General features: G+C 42.0%; 1 protein-coding gene across 3 annotated transcripts in view; it reads left to right on the top strand.

Annotated features, from left to right (window-relative positions):
* LOC129867573 (rab GTPase-activating protein 1-like) overlaps positions 1–19,292 on the top strand; it is a 148,499-nt gene that overhangs the window by 12,434 nt on the left and 116,773 nt on the right. For 2 of the 3 annotated variants that reach the window (XM_055941060.1, XM_055941059.1), the window contains exons 2-10: positions 932–1,157; positions 1,518–1,707; positions 4,166–4,376; positions 5,308–5,482; positions 6,540–6,700; positions 6,852–6,962; positions 12,100–12,166; positions 12,412–12,514; positions 16,774–16,940. In XM_055941060.1, coding sequence (XP_055797035.1) covers positions 1,023–1,157; positions 1,518–1,707; positions 4,166–4,376; positions 5,308–5,482; positions 6,540–6,700; positions 6,852–6,962; positions 12,100–12,166; positions 12,412–12,514; positions 16,774–16,940 — 1,320 coding nt within the window. In that variant the 5' untranslated portion in view covers positions 932–1,022. Of the gene's footprint in view, positions 1–931; positions 1,158–1,517; positions 1,708–4,165; positions 4,377–4,414; positions 4,432–5,307; positions 5,483–6,539; positions 6,701–6,851; positions 6,963–12,099; positions 12,167–12,411; positions 12,515–16,773; positions 16,941–19,292 lie in introns of those variants that run through there. The other variant, XM_055941061.1, reaches the window with a different exon arrangement.

Genomic DNA, 19,292 nt, shown 5'->3' with positions numbered 1-19,292 from the left:
CAACTCCTGACGGTCGCTGTGTCTGCTGAAATTCAAGGTACGTTTATCTTCGGAAGAAGGGTTTTGTGTTTGCCCAGTTATGAGAACAGCTCTGCTATTCATTCTAACCATCTTAAGGTCATTACTACAGCGTGAGACCAAGGCTTGTAGTCTTGATAAGCTTTAGGCTAAATTTGAATTTTACATTTTGTTCAACATTTCCCTACATAGGTCTTTCCCCTGCCTGGTTTTTGGAATGACTTTAAAGCAAGTTATTACAGACTTGAAATGGCTTTTTACTCAAATCAGTGAGTGCACTCGGTGTCTTATTCGGATCAAAGCAATGACACTTGTGCCGTCACTACTGACACTCAGCCGAAACCTCGGACACCCAAGACACGTTTGATTTGATCTTGTCAAGATGTGAGACTAAGGGAAAAACAACTCGCAGGCTATTTTTAGATGACATCTTTCGCAATAGCAGAAAATAATGCACTTTTCAAACGGGAATCATACGAAAGGGTCTGAAATTAGCATATGATCCTCTAAATCTTCCAAATACAATGAAGAGCAGATGCCTGTTTTGTTCAACTGATTGGTTTACTTCAATGAGTTAATGAGCTGTTCAGCAAACGCAGGGCCTAAGCGTAATTTGACTTTGAATCGATGATCTCCATTTCAGATGACATAGGGCTTTGAGGCTCAGTGTAATATCAGGCTTGGCTATGCTGTCAGCTTATGCTCTCCACTCCAGTTTCAAATAAGGCCTTTCTGTTCAGGAAACTGGCAAATGTAGCCACAGACATGAGATGACTTTGCAAATAGAAAAAACACATTACAAATGGACAGTCCCTACCTACTCCATATCCCACTGTAGAGGATGTAAGCTAAGCCTATGCTTCTATATTATCATGACAATCCCAAATGTAGTGAAATGTGTTGTCCAATCCAGGATTCCAGCAGCAGGGGGCTGAGCAGAAGGCTGTGCTGTGTGGCAGAGGACGGGGGCAGAGAGCGCTGGCCCCTGGGGCTCCTGGCTAACGATGGACAACACCTCGCTTGGCAAAGTGAGCGGCTCCACCGAATCAGTGGCCACTGTCACCAGTGAGGAGTTTGTGCTGGTGCAGCCGTCTACCGGAGGATCCCCCTCGGGCTCAGAGGGCAAGCCCAGACTCAAGGTAGATGCTAACAATGCTGAACAACTATGCCAATATTGACCCCTAACCCCTTGGCTCTCCTGTAGATCAAAAAGGATTGGATAGCAATATGATGGAGATTCCACTAGCCTATCAGAGGGCTATGATGAGCTTTTACCATGTTGCTAATACCTATCCACACCACTCCTCCTGTCTAGTGCCTAGGGGGCATGTAGCAGCTAGCGGTCGATTTGTCATATGTCAACTGTTAAATACACACACACACACTTCTCTATTGGTTATTCCTATACAATTACTCTAGTATAAAGCCACAGTTTGAGCCTCTTCTGAAAGCCAGTCCAACACACAGGGTTTCACCTCTCAATCCCTTCCTTTCCTCAGATGTCCTGCAATGGGAAGGAACAGTTGGAGAGGGCCATGGAGGAGCTGTTGGATGACCACGTAGTGATGGAGGACCGGAGTGGAGGAGCAGGAGAGGAGGGAACCGAGACATTTTGCGACACATTGAACTCCACAGCCCCCGGCTCACAGACACAACCCCAAGGCCTGGCGCTGTACTCCACACCTGCCGGTACTACTCTACACCTCATCTGTACAATCCCTTAGGGCAATGAATCAGTTCAGGATGTGCCTATTGGATGGTTAACTCATGAAAATGTCATTGTACAGAATCCCATACATTTTCATTTCTATTTTGTTCTCTCTGAAAATGCAAGGCTTTTGCTGGCTGTTCCAGTGACCTCAATGTAGAAGTACATTATAGCATATATACAGTGGGGCAAAAAAGTATTTTGTCAGCCACCAATTGTGCAAGTTCTCCCACTTAAAGATGAGAGAGGCCTGTAATTTTCATCATAGGTACACTTCAACTATGACAGACAAAATGAGAAAAAAAAATCCAGAAAATCACATTGTAGGATTTTTAATGAATTTATTTGCAAATTTATGGTGGAAAATAAGTATTTGGTCACCTACAAATAAGCAAGATTTCTGGCTCTCAGACCTGTAACTTCTTCTTTAAGAGGCTCCTCTGTCCTCTACTCGTTACCTGTATTAATGGCACCTGTTTGAACTTGTTATCAGTATAAAAGACACCTGTCCACAACCTCAAACAGTCACACTCCAAACTCCACTATGGCCAAGACCAAAGAGCTGTCAAAGGACACCAGAAACAAAATTGTAGACCTGCACCAGGCTGGGAAGACTGAATCTGCAATAGGTAAGCAGCTTGGTTTGAAGAAATCAACTGTGGGAGCAATTATTAGGAAATGGAAGACATACAAGACCACTGATAATCTCCCTCGATCTGGGGCTCTTCGCAAGATCTCACCTGTGGGGTCAAAATGATCACAAGAACGGTGAGCAAAAATCCCAGAACCACACGGGGGGACCTAGTGAATGACCTGCAGAGAGCCTACCATCAGTAACACACTACGCCGCCAGGGACTCAAATCCTGCAGTGCCAGACGTGTCCCCCTGCTTAAGCCAGTACATGTCCAGGCCCGTCTGAAGTTTGCTAGAGATCATTTGGATAATCCAGAAGAAGATTGGGAGAATGTCAGATGAAACCAAAATATACATTTTTGGTAAAAACTCAACTCGTCGTGTTTGGAGGACAAAGAATGCTGAGTTGCATCCAAAGAACACCATACCTACTGTGAAGCATGGGGGTGGAAACATCATATTTTGGGGATGTTTTTCTGCAAAGGGACCAGGACGACTGATCCGTGTAAAGGAAAGAATGAATGGGGCCATGTATCGTGAGATTTTGAGTGAAAACCTCCTTCCATCAGCAAGGGCATTGAAGATGAAACGTGGCTGGGTCTTTCAGCATGACAATGATCCCAAACACACCGCCCGGGCAACGGAGTGGCTTCGTAAGAAGCATTTCAAGGCCCTGGAGTGGCCTAGGCAGTCTCCAGATCTCAACCCCATAGAAAATCTTTGGAGGGAGTTGAAGGTCCGTGTTGCCCAGCAACAGCCCCAAAACATCACTGCTCTAGAGGAGATCTGCATGGAGGAATGGGCTAAAATACCAGCAACAGTGTGTGAACCTTGTGAAGACTTACAGAAAACGTTTGACCTCTGTCATTGCCAACAAAGGGTATATAACAAAGTATTGAGAAACTTTTGTTATTGACCAAATACTTATTTTCCACCATAAAACTTGCACAATTGGTGGATGACTAAATACTTTTTTGCCCCACTACACGATTGAAGAATAGTTTCACATGCTTTATGTGCAGTAGATTAAATCAGTAGAAAAATAATGTAAACATATCATTGTTACTAAGTAGTTGTATTAGAGTGTACTGTATTGATCATGTAGACAAGGAACGGTCAACGTATGCTGACTGGTACTGTATTGTACATGGCTGTCTGACCCAAACAGGGCATAAGGTTACATTTTTGGACCACCAGCTGCTGTGGCAGGTAGATTAAAAAATCTACCAGCCACTCAGATGTTTTACCAAGTCAAAAAAAAAAAATGCCTCTAAAATTAAACCAAGGAAACACAAAAGAAGGGGTGAGCATGCTTTGTAATGATCCATACAGTTACCCTGACTTCATTGATCAATTTGACAACAAATGATTTTCAGTCCAACCTGGTTCTAAGTAGTGTGTATGTGTGACACAAACAGTTTTGGCCATGACTGTGCTGTCCTTAGTTTCACTTCCTGTTGCTGACTGTGCAAGTACAGGTTTGACATGACCCTGGCTTCCTCTCTCCACAAGTTGCTGGGGACTAATTTAGGCAGGCTAGTACATGTTAAAACTAGCATTGTGGGTTGTCTTTTCTACATTAGCATCAAACTTTGCCTCAAATTACTGTTATAATCGTCAAAGGCTAAATCATATTAGCTTCTAATAACTGTTTGTGGTTTTGTAAATATTATCCCATTTTCAGTTCAGGTACCATTTTACTGAGGATTACCGATGTTCAGACAACCCATTTATTCCACAGAGCTGCCCTAACATTCTGAATAATAAGTGACCTTTGACCTATTGTCTGTCTGTGTCCCCCTCAGAGGTGTCAGTGTGTCCTGCAACAGGCAGCCCACTGGTCCAGGAGGAGGACAGTGTTCAGTTCAGTAAGCTGTCCTACCTGGGCTGTACATGGGTGAAGGCCCCACGCAGTGAGCCCGAGGCCCAGAGAGCCATGACCACACTGCGGGCAGAGAGTGCCATCCCCATCCCCGTCACGCTCCATGTACCCAATGTACCCGGGGGCTGCGTCAGGTCAGTCCCCATACTGTCACCCTCATGTGCCTAATGTACCCGGGGGCTGCGTCAGGTCATTCATGTAGAGACATGTGTGGTCACTATAAGTAGAGTGGCATCTCTGTCTGTGCCCCACGTGTGTCATGTCAGTCATCCACACCACTTTACTGCACCAATGCACAGCTGTGTGTTATCTATGTGTGCATTTCATGTCTGGGGAATTTCTCCTGTATTTACATAGACCTAAACTAAAGCCTTCAATATAATTGCTACATGTACTTGATTCTGTGTGAATGACTATGCAACAAGTAGGCTAAACTCTTACACATCTGAAATGGGCGTCATTTATATTGCATCGAAACAAAGGTTGAACGATTGAATACACACTTTATTGGCAGTGTCATTTGTAAGCACCTACACTCTGGTTTGACAAATGTATAGAAACAAAGCCATAACCTGGTTCCTCTCTAGGTTTCTTCCTAGGTTTTGGCCTTTCTAGGGAGTTTTTCCTAGCCACTGTGGGTTTCTGTACAGCACTTCGAGATATTAGCTGATGTACGAAGGGCTATATAAAATAAAATTGATTAAAATTGATTGATAACAATCCTCTAGCCAACCGTGGGAATTAGGGAATGAGAAAGATAACCGCACGAAATAAGAAAATAAACTTTAATGTATAAAATCATAGATATTTCTCTGCACCTAACCAGAAAAAAGGAAATTATATAAAGAACCAAGGTGTCTTGAAATACCTTTGTCATTGAAATAATGACACATTACAACAGAGGAAATTAACGGAGCATGTCGTTGGACTCAATGGAAAAATATGACAATAAAACAATTAACATAAGTTTGTAAGGTGACTGGGCCTACTTAAGGAACCCCTATCCCCTTCAATAATAGTTGCAATTGCTTATCTCCTGATCTCCCCTTTCCTCTCCTTCCTCAGGATTGTGGACCAGGCGTCAGGCACGGAGATCGCCTCCTTCCCCATTTACAAGGTGCTGTTCTGCGCCCGGGGTCGGGAGGGCTCCATCGAGAGTGACTGCTTCTCCTTCACTGAGAGCTACCGCAGCTCAGAGGACTTCCAGGTCCACGTCTTCTCTTGCCATATCAAGGAAGCTGTGAGTCACTGTTCTATTGTACTGGCTTCTATTATTTTTAGGGAATGCATATTTTGGTCCAATTTGCTGCAGACTATCCAACCATTAACTGTTTTTTTCCAAACAGTAAAATGTTGTGACCAAATGAAAATACTATGCATGCATACAAGGAACGGACATTTTTCATTAAGAGCTGACTGAAACATGCAGCAATGGCAAGCCTATCGTCTTAGTCAAAAGGCTATAGCCTATTAATGAACATGCAACTGCTGTAATAAAGCAGCTAATTAAACATCATTTTCAAACATTTGTCAAAATGTAATTGGTGGGAAAACATTGTTCTAAACAGCACACCTAATAATGTTGCACAATGACTGGGCTTATAAAAGCACGTATTTCACTCCAGTACCAGCTTTTTGAGGAGCTGCTCTCACACTGACAGGTGCTAGGCTTTTCCACTCCTCAAACTAGGCTATGTATGCGGTCTGCATGTGATAAATAAGATGCAGGACAACTGGTGAAAATACACACTTGACAATTTAGTTTGACTTTATTATGGAAATTAACCTACAGACCCATAAGCTTGTTTGGTCAAATGTATTTTTGGTGTTTAACCGATTTTTTTTTTAAAAATATTTTCAATTTTACTGTTATTGGTACCTGTGTGCAATGAAGAGTAAGTGTATATAGACTCCATGTGCACTTGCCTTCACTATACTGGAAGAAACCAGGAGAGGGCGCCCTAACACGCTAAAATACACATTACCATTCTAACTTCCGCATTTAACCCAACCCCTCTGAATCAGAGAGGTGTGGGGGGCTGCCTTAATCGACATCCACGTCTTCGGGGTAACAGGGGGTTGACTGCCTTGCTCAGGGGCAGAATGACAGATTTTTTTTTTTACCTTGTCAGTTCGGGGATTCGATCCATCAACCTTTCGGGTTAGTGGCCCAACGCTATCTGCCACCCTATTAAAATAGTTTTACATTTAATTAAATTCATACTTTGTCCCCACAGCAAAATCCATTCATCATAATTTTATATTTTCCCTTTTCCTTCTTCCGCATTCCACTCCAGGTGAGTCGGATCCTGTACAGTTTTTCCACAGCGTTCCGGCGCTCCTCCAAGCCAAACCCTGACGAGAGGGACTCGGCCCTGCCCCTCTCCCCGGACAGTGACCTCTTCACTTTCACCGTCTCACTGGAGGTCAAAGAGGATGACAGCAAGGGCAATTACAGGTCAGCATGTAGCCACTGCGAGCGCACACACACAAATGCATGCTATGGGTTAAGTCAGTCCCATACCTACACACACAGTTTAACAGATCTTTAGGCCAACAACTGCCTATCCATCTGTCTGTCTTCCTCTTTCCCATCTGCCTCTCATCAGCCCAGTTCCCAAGGACCGAGAGAAGTTCTTCTTCAAGCTGCGGCAGGGCTTTCAGAAGAAGGTGGTGGTTATGGTCCAGCAGATGAGCAACAAAGAGCTGGGCATTGAGAGGTGAGGGTCTGCTGCATACTTTATTCTTCTGTAAGGCCTTGTGAGCTGCATACACTGGTCAGAACCATTGTCCAATACGGTTTATACTGTAGGATGGTGTTGTTAAAGGCACAAGAATAGACGAGCAACCCATCTGGGTCATTTAGGTAAATACGAGAGGGATAGCTTGACATAACAAAATACAGTAGACTCTAAATATTTTTTGCATCCAGAGTACTTCTCGTGCAGTGGTCGCCCGCATGTCTATCGCGATCGACTGGTCAATATTCAAGGCATTCCTAGTCGATTTAAAGGCTTACGCTCGCTGTTGGCAGTAGGTGCATTTGATCCAGGAGCCTCACGCACCGGCTAAGCAAAATGTTCCCATTTTTTAACTTTTTCACTGGCCAATTGGCTAGCTCAAATCACTGTGCCTACAGCGTTTCCACGACCCCGGACACAGCAAAGTTTGAATCCTGGAACATATTCCAGTCTGTGCTAGCGAAACAACAGTCCTGTAGTTTAGCATTCGCTTCATCGGACCACTTCAGTATTGAGCGCGTCACTGGTACTGAGTTTTTGTTTGTAAAACAGGAATCCGGAGGATCAAGTTATGGTCAGATTTGCCAAATGGAGGGAGAACTTTGTAAGCTTTTCTGTGTGTGGAGTCAAGGTGATTTAGAGTTTTGTTTCCTCTAGTTGCGCAGGTGACATGCTGGTAGAAATGAGGTAAGATGGAGTACAGTTTCCCTGCATTAAAGTCCCTGGCCACTAGGAGCGCTGCCTCTGGATGAGCATTTTCTTGTTTGCTTATGGCCCTATACAGCTTTTTGAGTCTTAGTTCCAGGATCGGTTTGAGGTGGAATATCGATAGATACAAAATATATAGATGACAACTCTCTTGGTAAATAGTATGGCCGACAGCTTATCATGAGGAATTCTAACTCAGGCGAGCAGAACCTGGAGATTTACTTAATATTAGATTGTGGACCAGCTGTTAAGACACACACACCTCCCCCCTTGAGTTTACCGTTCTGTCCTGCCAATGCATAGGAAAACCAGCTATATGTATATTGTACATGTCCTTGTACAGCCATGACTCAAATAAATATGATGTCCCGCTGATAGGATAGTCTCGAACGGAACTTGTCCAGTTTGTTCTCCAGTGATTGTACGTTTACCAATAGAATGGAGGGTGGAGGCGGATTATTTATTTTCTGACGTAGTTTTGTCAGGGTGCCCGGACATTGATTGATGCCTGCGTAATTTCAATAGCAGGTGATTTTATATTTTATTTGTTGGCTGAGCAATTAGCTTGTACAGGGTTCATACAGACATTGGCAAGGACTTTTTCAAACACTTAATTGTGATTATCAAGGACCTATATTTTACATTTCATTGTTGTAATGGCCTATAGGAAAAAATAACTCCCCCAAAATGTATGCAAAAAAGTATGCATTACAACTTTAAGAATAATACATGTGTTTATAGGCCACCCAGTGTCATTATGCATTGAGATTCAAGTTATTTTACTTTCTAAAATATGCCCGAATAATGTGGGAATTGCCTGACTAAATAGACAGCATGCTCCCGACACAAACACACTATTGATGTCTGGCCATGTGGGAGCTAGTCAGTCTGGCCATTTGATGTTAAACAGTTATTGAGGGCTTACTGTATCATGTTTTAAAACGTTTTCCCTTTGTAATGGAACGCTTTGTATGGAATACCAAGTTGAAGCCTTCATGTTGTCTTGCTCATAATTAACCACACATGGTTTTACTGCAACAATCACAACAGATTAGCACAACACCCTTCAATTGAAACGGTGGGAAACCAAACGCCTACATCTCTCATTAAAAACGTATCAGGAATGAGATCATGGAATAATTATATTGGAGCAGTAGAAATTCTAAATCGGCTACCATAACTTCAAGAACCAAACTCTGTCCTGGGCCACTCCATGCAATCTGTCTACCTGACAGATTATGTGTCGGCTATATGTGTGCAGCCTGCGTGTGATAAATAATCCACTTAACGAAGGAACAGCTTCGGGAATCCATGTTTAAAAAAAAATCTATTATATACAGTGCCTTTGGAAAGTATTCAGATCCCTTGACCTTTTCCACATTTTGTTAAGTTACAGCTTTATTCTAAAATGGATAAAATATATTTTTCTCACCCATCTACACACAATAACCCATAATGACAAAGTAAAAACATGTTTTTTGCACATTTATTGAAAATGAAATACAGAAATATCTAATTTACATAAGTCAATACTTGTAGAAGCACAATTGGCAGTGATTACAGCTGTGAGTCTTTCTGGGTAAATCTCGGAAGAGCTTTCCACACCTGGATTGTGCAACATTTGCCCATTATTCTTTACAAAATTCTTCAAGCCCTGTCAAATTGGTTGTTGATCATTGCTAGACAACTGTTTTCAGGTCTTGCCATAGATTTTCAGTAGATTTCAGTCAACTTTAACTCAGCCACTCATGCTTAAAAATATGGAGAGCGGTACTCCGTAATGTGTTGCATTGGATTTGCCCCAAACACAACACTTTGTATTCAGGACATAAAGCTAATTGCTTTGCCACATGTTTGCAGTATTAGTCTCTTGTTGCAAACAGGATGCATGTTTTGGAATATTTTTTATTCTGTACAGGCTTCCTTTTCACTCTGTCAATTAGGTTAGTATTGTGGAGTAACTGCAATGTTGTTGATCCATTCTCACTTTTCTCCTATCACAGTCATTATACTCTAACTGTTTTAAAATGACCATTGCCCACATGGTGAAATCCCTGAGCGCTTTCCTTCCTTTCCAGTTAGGAAGGACGCCTGTATCTTTGTAGTGACTGGGTGTTTTGATACACCATCCAACATGTTACTAATGGCTTCACCATGCTCAAAGGGATATTCAATGTCTTTTTTTGAGTTTGTTGGTGATGTGGACACCAAGGAACTTAACTCTCGACCCGCTCCACTGCAGCCCCGTCGGTGTTAATGGGAGCCTGTTTGGCCCGCCTTTTCCTGTAGTCCACGATCAGCTCCTTTTGTCTTGCTCACATTGAGGGAGAGGTTGTTGTCCTGGCACCACACTGCTAGTTCTCTGACCTCCTTCCTATAGGCCGTCTCATCGTTGTCGGTGATCAGGCCTACCACTGTTGTGTCGTCAGCAAACTTAATGATGGTGTTGGCGTTGTGTTTGTACATGCAGTCGTGGGTGAACAGGGAATACAGGAGGGGATTAAGTACACACCCCTGAGGGGCCCCAGTGTTAAGGATCAGCGTGGCAGATGTGTTGTTGCCTACTCTTACCACCTGGTGGTGGTCCGCAGGAAGTCCAGGATCCAGTTGCAGAGGGCGGTGTTTAGCCCCAGGGTCCTTAGCTTAGTGATGAGCTTTAAGGGCACTATGGTGTTAAACACTGAGCTGTAGTCAATGAATAGCATTCTCACATAGGTGTTCCTTTTGTCCAGGTGAGGAAGGGTAGTTTGGAGTGCAATTGAGATTGCGTCATCTGTGGATCTGTTTGGGCGATATGCAAATTGGAGTGGGTCTAGGGTGTCTGGGAGGAAGCTGTTGATGTGAACCATGATCAGCCTTTCAAAGCGCTCCATGCCTACCGACCTGAGAGCCACGGGGCGGTAATCATTTGGGCAGGTTACCATCGCCTCCTTGGGCACAGGGACTATGGTGGTCTGCTTGAAACATGTAGGTATTACAGACTCGGTCAGGGAGAGGTTGAGAATGTCAGTGAAGGCACTTGACAGTTATGAGTGCATGCTTTGAGTACCTGTCCTCGTAATCCGTCTGGCCCAGCGGCTTTGTGAATGTTGACCTGTTTAATGGTTTTGTTTGCTTCGGCTACCGAGAGCGTTATCACGCTGTCACCCAGAACAGCTGGTGCTCTCGTGCATGCTTCAGTGTTGCTTGCCTCAAAGCGAGCATATTATGTGACTTGTTAAGCAAATTTTTACTCCTTAACTTATTTTTACTTTCCATAAGAGGTTGACGACTTAATGACTCAAGACATTTCAGCTTTTCATTTTCTATTAATTAGCAAATGTTTAGAAAAACATAATTTTACTTTGACATTATGGGTTATTGTGTGTAGGCCAGTGACAAAAACATCTAAATGTAATCCATTTTACATTCAGGCTGTAACACAACAAAATGTGGAAAAAGTGAAGGGGTGTGAATACTTTCCAAAGGCACTATATAAAACTTTGGAAGACGTTTCGTGCTGAAGTCTGTTACTGGCTGGTGACCGGCGCTTACAGAAAACACTTCAGCAGTTTAACTATTAGAATTAGGTTTCTCACGTAGCCTTCCTGTCTGTATTTTATTGTGTTCTGTGAAATGCAGACACCTTGCATCCTATTTTTAGTCCTTTTTTTTCTTACTTTTTTAATAATGTTAATCTTCTTTTAGCTGTGAATGTGTATCATGCTGCCTACCTCTTATGGCCATGTAGTTTACCTAAACAATTGTTTTATTTTTATGTGTCACAATGATGGAATAGCAGTTGTTTCAAGCTGATTGTAATTGTTAACCAGCTTAAAGGAGTCATGCCTGCTTATTACAACAGTAAGCATATGTTATGTTCATGACAGTTGGAAAAAAAAATATATCGACCTTACGAAGGAAGGGTGAAGTCGAGGCTCTTCAGATGAGTATCTTTATTCTATGGCGGCATAGTAGATGCTTTATATCTTATGAAGTTGTAATTCTCACAGCAACCACTTGATGTCGCATCTATCATAAAAAACAGGTAAATAGCGGCCTCTGTTTGAACGTGATATTGCCACTGCTTTGCTGTGGTTAAATTTGGATTCCTTGAATTACTAAATATAATAGACCCATGCAAATTCACCCAAACATAGCAGCCTTTGACGGGAGTCTACAGGATTCAGAACTGGATCACAGTGCAACCAAATATACCTGTAGCTTTGCTAATGCCATAGTACCTGTTGGAGAAAGGTTATATTTCTTCAAGTAGATTTATTTTATTAAATTCTACAGCTAGGGATTCTCAACAAAGATCATCATATAATGAAACCAAATGCTACCCAAACCTTTGGTTATATGAAATTATGAAACGTTGCAATTCCCTCTTGTTTTATTGCTCACAACCTGTTTTCTTTTCCCTCAGGTGTTTTGGTATGTTGCTGAGCCCAGGCCTGAAGGTTCGGAACAGTGACATGCACCTTCTAGACATGGTGAGCAGAAGACTGAGCAGCTCTCAGGGGGCTTTCATTCAGTCACATGATGACCACGTTACAAACTGCACGCCGTCTACTGAACTAAACTATCACTGAGACGTGTCATTATTTTGTCATTAGTTGACCTGAGTGTTGGACAGGCTAAACAGAGTTGAATTGAAGTTCTTTGGGGTTTGATTGGAATGGCTTAGCTCTTGTATATCGTTTCTCACTATTCTCTGTGTGTATGTGCCCTTGTGAAGGAGTCCATGGGGAAGAGCTCGGATGGAAAGTCCTATGTGATCACGGGAACCTGGAACCCCAACGTGGCTGCCTTCCAGGTGCTGAATGAAGACACACCTAAAGGTGAGGCCAAACCCCCAATCACCAGCCTAGCATACTGCAGCATGTCACTGTTAACCAGCCTAGCATGTAATTGTCAAAGCATAGCTTGTCATACAGAATACTGCCGTCACATTCATAGCTGGCCAGGCAGATCCTTCGATTTGTCTCTCTTTCATGAATTCCAATGGATGTCTTTGCCCAGAATACGTAGGCAGAATAATACAACAAAAATGAAAGATACATTTTTTATTATAGTGTCCATCTTACCTTTTTCATGTGAGGATGGATGGAAAAAGCTTAAGTTATGATAATGACAAGGGGAAGGTACTTATTTGCTTTTTTAGACCAGAAGATTCTTTCTCTGCAGTACAAAGCTTATTTGAATAGCAATATTGTTGTTGTTGTTCTGGGATGTGTTTAGAGCGCTAGCAGCGTTCAGCCTCAGTGGTTATCAGGGTCAGAGACAGAAGAAAGGGGATGTGGTAGACTTTAATGGTTTTGAGCTTTTCATTTCTGCCTAATCATAGCTAATGGTCCTGTCCAGGTTGTTCCAGACTCAACCTATATAGCTAGCATCCAACCAACAGGTCATATTATAACAAAAATCTATGAAATTAAATGTTCAAATTTTTTTTTTTGGTCATTATCAAGTAAAATGATGTAGTTGGCTAAAATTGTGGTAACTTTTTCGTAGTTTGAACAGTCACAAAATAGTCAATGCCTCTAACATTTGATACCACTTTTTCCTTTAGATGGCTTGCAAAATGTCATATTTCTCCTTTTTGACACAGGCAGCCAAATAGACGTTGTTGATTTTGACACCACCTTTATATCGGGGCCCAGTGTGTAATGCACAGTAAGACTCTACCGAGCAGTGCAAGGGCAAGACATCACCTGACTGAACTCATCACAGTGCCTTCAGAAAGTATTCATACTAGAGGTCGACCGATTATGATTTTTCAACACCGATACGATTATTGGAAGACCAAAAAAATCCGATACCGATTAATCGGCCAAATTTATTTAATTTAATTTGACAATTTTTTTTATTTGTAATAATGACAATTACAACAATACTGAATGAACAAGGGGAACAACTACTACAAGTCTCAGAGCGAGTGACGTTTGAAACGCTATTAGCGCACACCCCGCTAACTAACTAGCCATTTCACATAGGTTACACTAGCCTAATCTCGGGAGTTGATAGGCTTGAAGTCATAAACAGCACAATGGCTGCTGGCAAATGCACAAAAGTGCTGTTTGAATGAATGCTTACGAGCCTGCTGCTGCCTACCATCGCTCAGTCAGACTGCTTTATCAAATCATAGACTTAATTATAACATAACACACACAAATACGAGCCTTTGGTTATTGAAATGGTCGAACCCGGAAACTATAATTTCGAAAACAAAACGTTTATTCTTTCAGTGAAATACGGAACCATTACGTATTTTATCTAATGGATGGCATCCCTAAGTCTAAATATTCCTGTTACATTGTACAACCTTCAATGTTATGTCATAATTATGTACAATTCTGGCAAATTAATTACGGCCTTTGTTAGGAATAAATGGACTTCACACAGTTCGCAATGAGCCAGGCGGCCCAAACTGCTGCATATACCCTGACTGCTTGTACGGAACGCAAGAGAAATGACACAATTTCCCTAATTATAAGAAATTCATGTTAGCAGGCAATATTAACTAAATAGGCAGGTTTAAAAATATATACTTGTGTACTGATTTTAAAGAAAGGCATTGATGTTTATGGTTAGGTACATTGGTGCAACAACAGTGCTTTTTTCGGGGGGGGGGGGGGGTGTCCAAAAATACCGATTGTTATGAACTTGAAATAGGCCATTCCGATTAGTCGGTCGACCTCTAATTCATACCCCTTGTTCAAAAATGTTATTGTTAAAATATGGTCTGCACACAATACCCCATAATGATAAAGTGAAACATTTGTGCTAATTTATTGTAAATACATAAATATCTAATTTACATAAGCATTCACACCGCCCAGTCAATACTTTGTAGAAGCACCTTTGGCGGTCATTACAGCTTTGAGTGGTCTTGGGTATGTCTATCAGCTTTGTACATCTGGATTTGGGGATTTTCTCCCGTTCTTCCTTGCAGATTTTCTAAAGCTCTGTTAAGTTAGATTGTGAGCGGCGGTGAACCACAATCTTGAAGTCTTTCCACACATTTTCAATGGGACTGAAGTCTGGGCTTTGGTTGGGCCAGTCAAGGACCTTCACATTCTTGTTCTCAAGCTATTCCAGTGTTGTTTTGGCTGTATGCTTCAGATCATTGTCTTGTTGGAAAGTAAATCTTCGCCCCAGTCTAGGGTTTTTTGCACTCTGGAGCAGGTTCTCAGTTGACCAAACCGGTTGCTCAGTTTGGTCTGACTGCCAACTCTAGGCAGAGTCCGGGTAGTTCCGTATGTTTTCCATTTCCCAATGATGGAGACCACTGTGCTCTTAAACTTTCAGATCCCAGGAATAGTAGCTGCTGCCTAGGCATGGGGATCCATAATAAATACAAACACTCTAGGAATTGTTTTCTACCCTTCCCCAGATAAACCTCATCACAATTCTATCTCGGAGATCTACAGACAGTTCCTTGGACTTCATGGCATAGTTTCTGCTCTGACATGCACTGTCAACTGTGGGACCTTATATAGACAGGAGTTTTTCTTTCTAAATTATGTCCAAACAATTGATTGACTCCAATCAAGTTTTAGTGACAGCTCAAGGATGATCAGAGGAAATTGGATGAGCCTGAGATCAATTTGGAGTGTCATAGTATTTGTGTGTGTGAGAAAATCTATTTAATCCGTTTTGAATTCAGGCTGTAACACAACAATGTGAAATAAGTCAAGGGGTATGAATAGTTTCTGACTGTATATCAAACAAATTAGCAGCGCAAACGAGTTGCTTACTCAGAAGTCAGGAGAGTGACTTGAACCTAAATGGCAGCTTGTCCAAGCAACCCTTCTCAGGGGAGTTAGGTATTCTAAACTACAAAGCCACACTTCTTCCTCAAAGACAACAGACCATTTAAAATGATGTTTCCACCCAGGGAGAAGCTGCTGATGAAACTGGCAGAACATGCATGTAAACTTTAGATATTAATGTGTTACATCAGCATTGGTCGGCGCTGGAGATGAGCAGCCCTGCTATAAATAATATATATTTTTTATTGTAGCTAATAGTTAAAAAAAATATTTTTATATGAAGCTGTAGGCACAGGCACACTGCCCACAAAACATGAACATACTTTTTTTTGTACAAAATAGCCTGTAGACACAAGGCTTTGACTCTACACTATCTAGTGACGAACCATCCCTTTAAACCATGCAGCTTACTTCATGTCAAAACTGGGAGAGACTAAACAACAGCCTTAGCGATCTTAGCTAAACAAATCCTTCTTTGTCTTCGATTCGGCCCATGGGGAAAGTAGTCCTATGGTATCTGAAGCTTGAAGGGATGCCGTTTCTGAAAACATCTTTCTAAACCAACATTTTATCCTTGACTTTATCCTAATTGGAATACATTTGTAGGCCATTCTTTACAAGGCAGTGTTGTGGATGTTTCTTTTGGTTCATTACAATAATAAAACCTTCTCACTGTGAGGTTTTTCCCCCTCTGTTTTACACCTCAGCGATTGCGATCTGTTCTTTTTTACATTTCTTGCAATTGTTTTTCCCACCCCAAAAATATGTTGGAAAATCAGTTACCCCAGATGTCACTTTTTGCGATAGGACAGATTAGATTAACGCAGTTCTTCATCACAATATATCATTTGGAATGCAGTTTCCTTAGCTTCTAAATAATTAATAGATATTCAAAGAGTTAGTTGTTCTTGGTTGTAGTAAGGCTATTGATAAATGCAGAATTGAAATCATATATCTTCCTCTGCGAATGGTGAGCGAGGTAGGTGAGCGTGGTAGGTGAGGTGCTGTCCGTAGTATGATAGTTAGTGGCTGCTGTGGGATCCAATATTTTTCTTAGTAAATCATGGTGGTGTACCTAATTTAAAACAGCAGGTGCTAAATGTTTTCATCCCTCTAAACACACAATTAAAACAAGTTAATACCTTTTAGACTTTATCCACTTTTGTCAACCTGCAATGCCCACTTTGACTAGTGCAGGTAGCATACATGGTACTTGTTTAAATTCAAGAACCACTGTTGGCACTACAAACAGAGCTCTGTTTTAACCCCCCCACCACCGCTAGCCCTCCAGTGTGTGACCTTGACCTTTGGCGATCTCTCTCCAGACAAGCAGGTGTACATGACTGTGGCCGTGGACCTGGTGGTGACTGAGGTGTTGGAGCCAGTGCGCTTCCTGCTAGAGACCCTGGTGCGCGTCTACCCGGCCAACGAGCGCTTCTGGTACTTCAGCCGCAAGGCCTTCAGCGAGACCTTCTACCTCAAACTCAAACAGGTACCTGGGCACTTAGTAGGCCTAGATAGCACAACCTCATCAGAGTCGTATTCATTAGATATCTTTCTCATCAGGATGTTTTTCCACCAACTTTACCATGCTGCCAACTTTTTGTCGCTTATTCTTTATATCTGAAAGGTATTGCCGGTAACAAAGCCTGTGCTTTTATTTCCGCCAGCCGACGTAGTCATGATTTGCGGTAATGTATTTAAAAGTCCCACCTACCCCTCAGTATAAACGTTGCCTTTCATTTTGCAGTCTTAGGCACGCATTAAATCATCAACATACTGTTGTCCAAGATCACACTTTTCTTTTCATTCACAAATCTTCAAAAAAATGCTTTTTATATATATTTATTTTTATACACACAAACACACACACACATATACAGTGGGGAGAACAAGTATTTGATACCCTGCTGATTTTGCAGGTTTTCCTACCTACAAAGCATGTAGAGGTCTGTAATTTGTATCATAGGTACACTTCAACTGTGAGAGACTGAATCTAAAGCAAAAATCCAGAAAATCATATTGTATGATTTTTAAGTAATTAATTAGCCTTTTATTGCATCACATAAGTATTTGATACATCAGAAAAGCAGAACTTAATATTTGGTACAGAAACCTTTGTTTGCAATTACAGAGATCATACGTTTCCTGTAGTTCTTGACCAGGTTTGCACACACTGCTGCAGGGATTTTGGCCCACTCCTCCATACAGACCTTCTCCAGATCCTTCAGGTTTCGGGGCTGTCGCTGGGCAATACGGACTTTCAGCTCCCTCCAAAGATTTTCTATTGGGTTCAGGTCTGGAGACTGGCTAGGTCACTCCAGGACTTTGAGATGTTTCTTACGGAGCCAAGTCTAAAAAAGCCTTTTTCCTTGTGGGGCCCAGCGACATGTTGGAATTTAACTTGCTTTACTCTCCTTGTGAGGACTTCTGGTCCCCACAAGGGGAGAGAAACCATATCACTCACAGAGTCACTCGGAAAAGTCAGTTCAGACAGATCCAGCACAGAGGCACCGTTCCTGAGTTCCACTGGTGTCAGATTGTAATTTAGAATGGGAAATTAATGTGTTCATGCAAAAAATGTCAGTGCATCAAACCAAATCGTTTCAAATTAAAAATATTGTTCCTGTATTGTATCTACAGGAGATGCGCATCGAATCATGCTTGGAAGGAGTGATGCACATCCCTAATTCTAGCCAACTCATATAATTACCAGAACATATCTGACAACACTTTAAGGAGACAACTTTTTATTCACCATAACAGGAAAATACAAGGTCATTATTTACAAATGATTTACAAGTAGGCTACGGCAAGCAGTTAACTTACTGTTGGGAATGTGAAGAAATTAAAGCAGTGGAAAGTCTGAATTTAAAAGGAGGAATTTAGAACATGCAGCTGTCAGGTCACCATGACAACGGATGTAACAACAGGGTCAAATTTGAATGTCTTTAGCTCCTTCCCGGCCAACGTAATGGCTATAATAAAAGGCAAATGCCTACAAGAAGATGAAACAATTGTTCTGTTTTGAAAGAGCACACCTAATGTTTTAACCAACCTTCTCTTATTGTTCTAGTAGTCCTCCCTGTTTTTCCCCGCTGGCTTCCATTTTGTTTATTGTGTATACGACAAGGGACAATACAAGAGGGCTGTTGTGTGTTCTGCTTACTGGTCCTATGAATTTCGACTCTAAAAGACGAAAAGCAATACCATGACTTGCACGAAGGTGGAGGTATCGGTCGTATTGTTTTCTTATGGTAGTCCTCCATGTTAAGTGAGAATTAGATGACCCTGCACAGACTCAGGAAACAAAGCCACTTAGAACTATCAAGATATCCCTCTATTATCTAATCAGATGCAACCGAGCCTGTTGGGTACTCGCGTACAACCACACCCAATCTACTTGACCCATGCCCCTCTGAACTCCTCTAAATGGAAAAATGCATGAGAGCGACAACTCATTCAATTGTCGGCCAAGCAGACGAGTGCATCCCCATCCAAGCCAGAGTTGGAAACACAAACCCTTTGCCTGTTTGTTTGAAAGGCAGATATCCTCTCCACTCTGCTTCCGGGGAGCAGGTGAGGCAGCAATCGGAGGCTTTGGGTCCGTCCCAAATGGCAACCTATTCCCTATGTAGTGCACTGCTTAGGATGCGTTTGGGTCGTAGCCTGTGTATCATTGGGAGCCCTAATACGAGGAAGCCTGTCATTATCTGGCTGTAGTAATTAGGACCCTGGCTGATTGCCTCTCTCTCTAGTTATCTAATCAGCAGGCAGGAAAGAATGCCGGCTGCTGTAGTTAGAAGCTAATTAAAAGAGAGCCATTGTAGAGTGTGCACAAGAT

This window comes from Salvelinus fontinalis, chromosome 12 (genome assembly GCF_029448725.1).
Source record: "Salvelinus fontinalis isolate EN_2023a chromosome 12, ASM2944872v1, whole genome shotgun sequence".
NCBI classification, from domain to species: Eukaryota; Metazoa; Chordata; class Actinopteri; order Salmoniformes; family Salmonidae; genus Salvelinus; species Salvelinus fontinalis.
The sequence above is the reverse complement of the archived record's forward strand: the minus strand, read 5'-3'. Positions and strand labels throughout refer to the sequence as shown.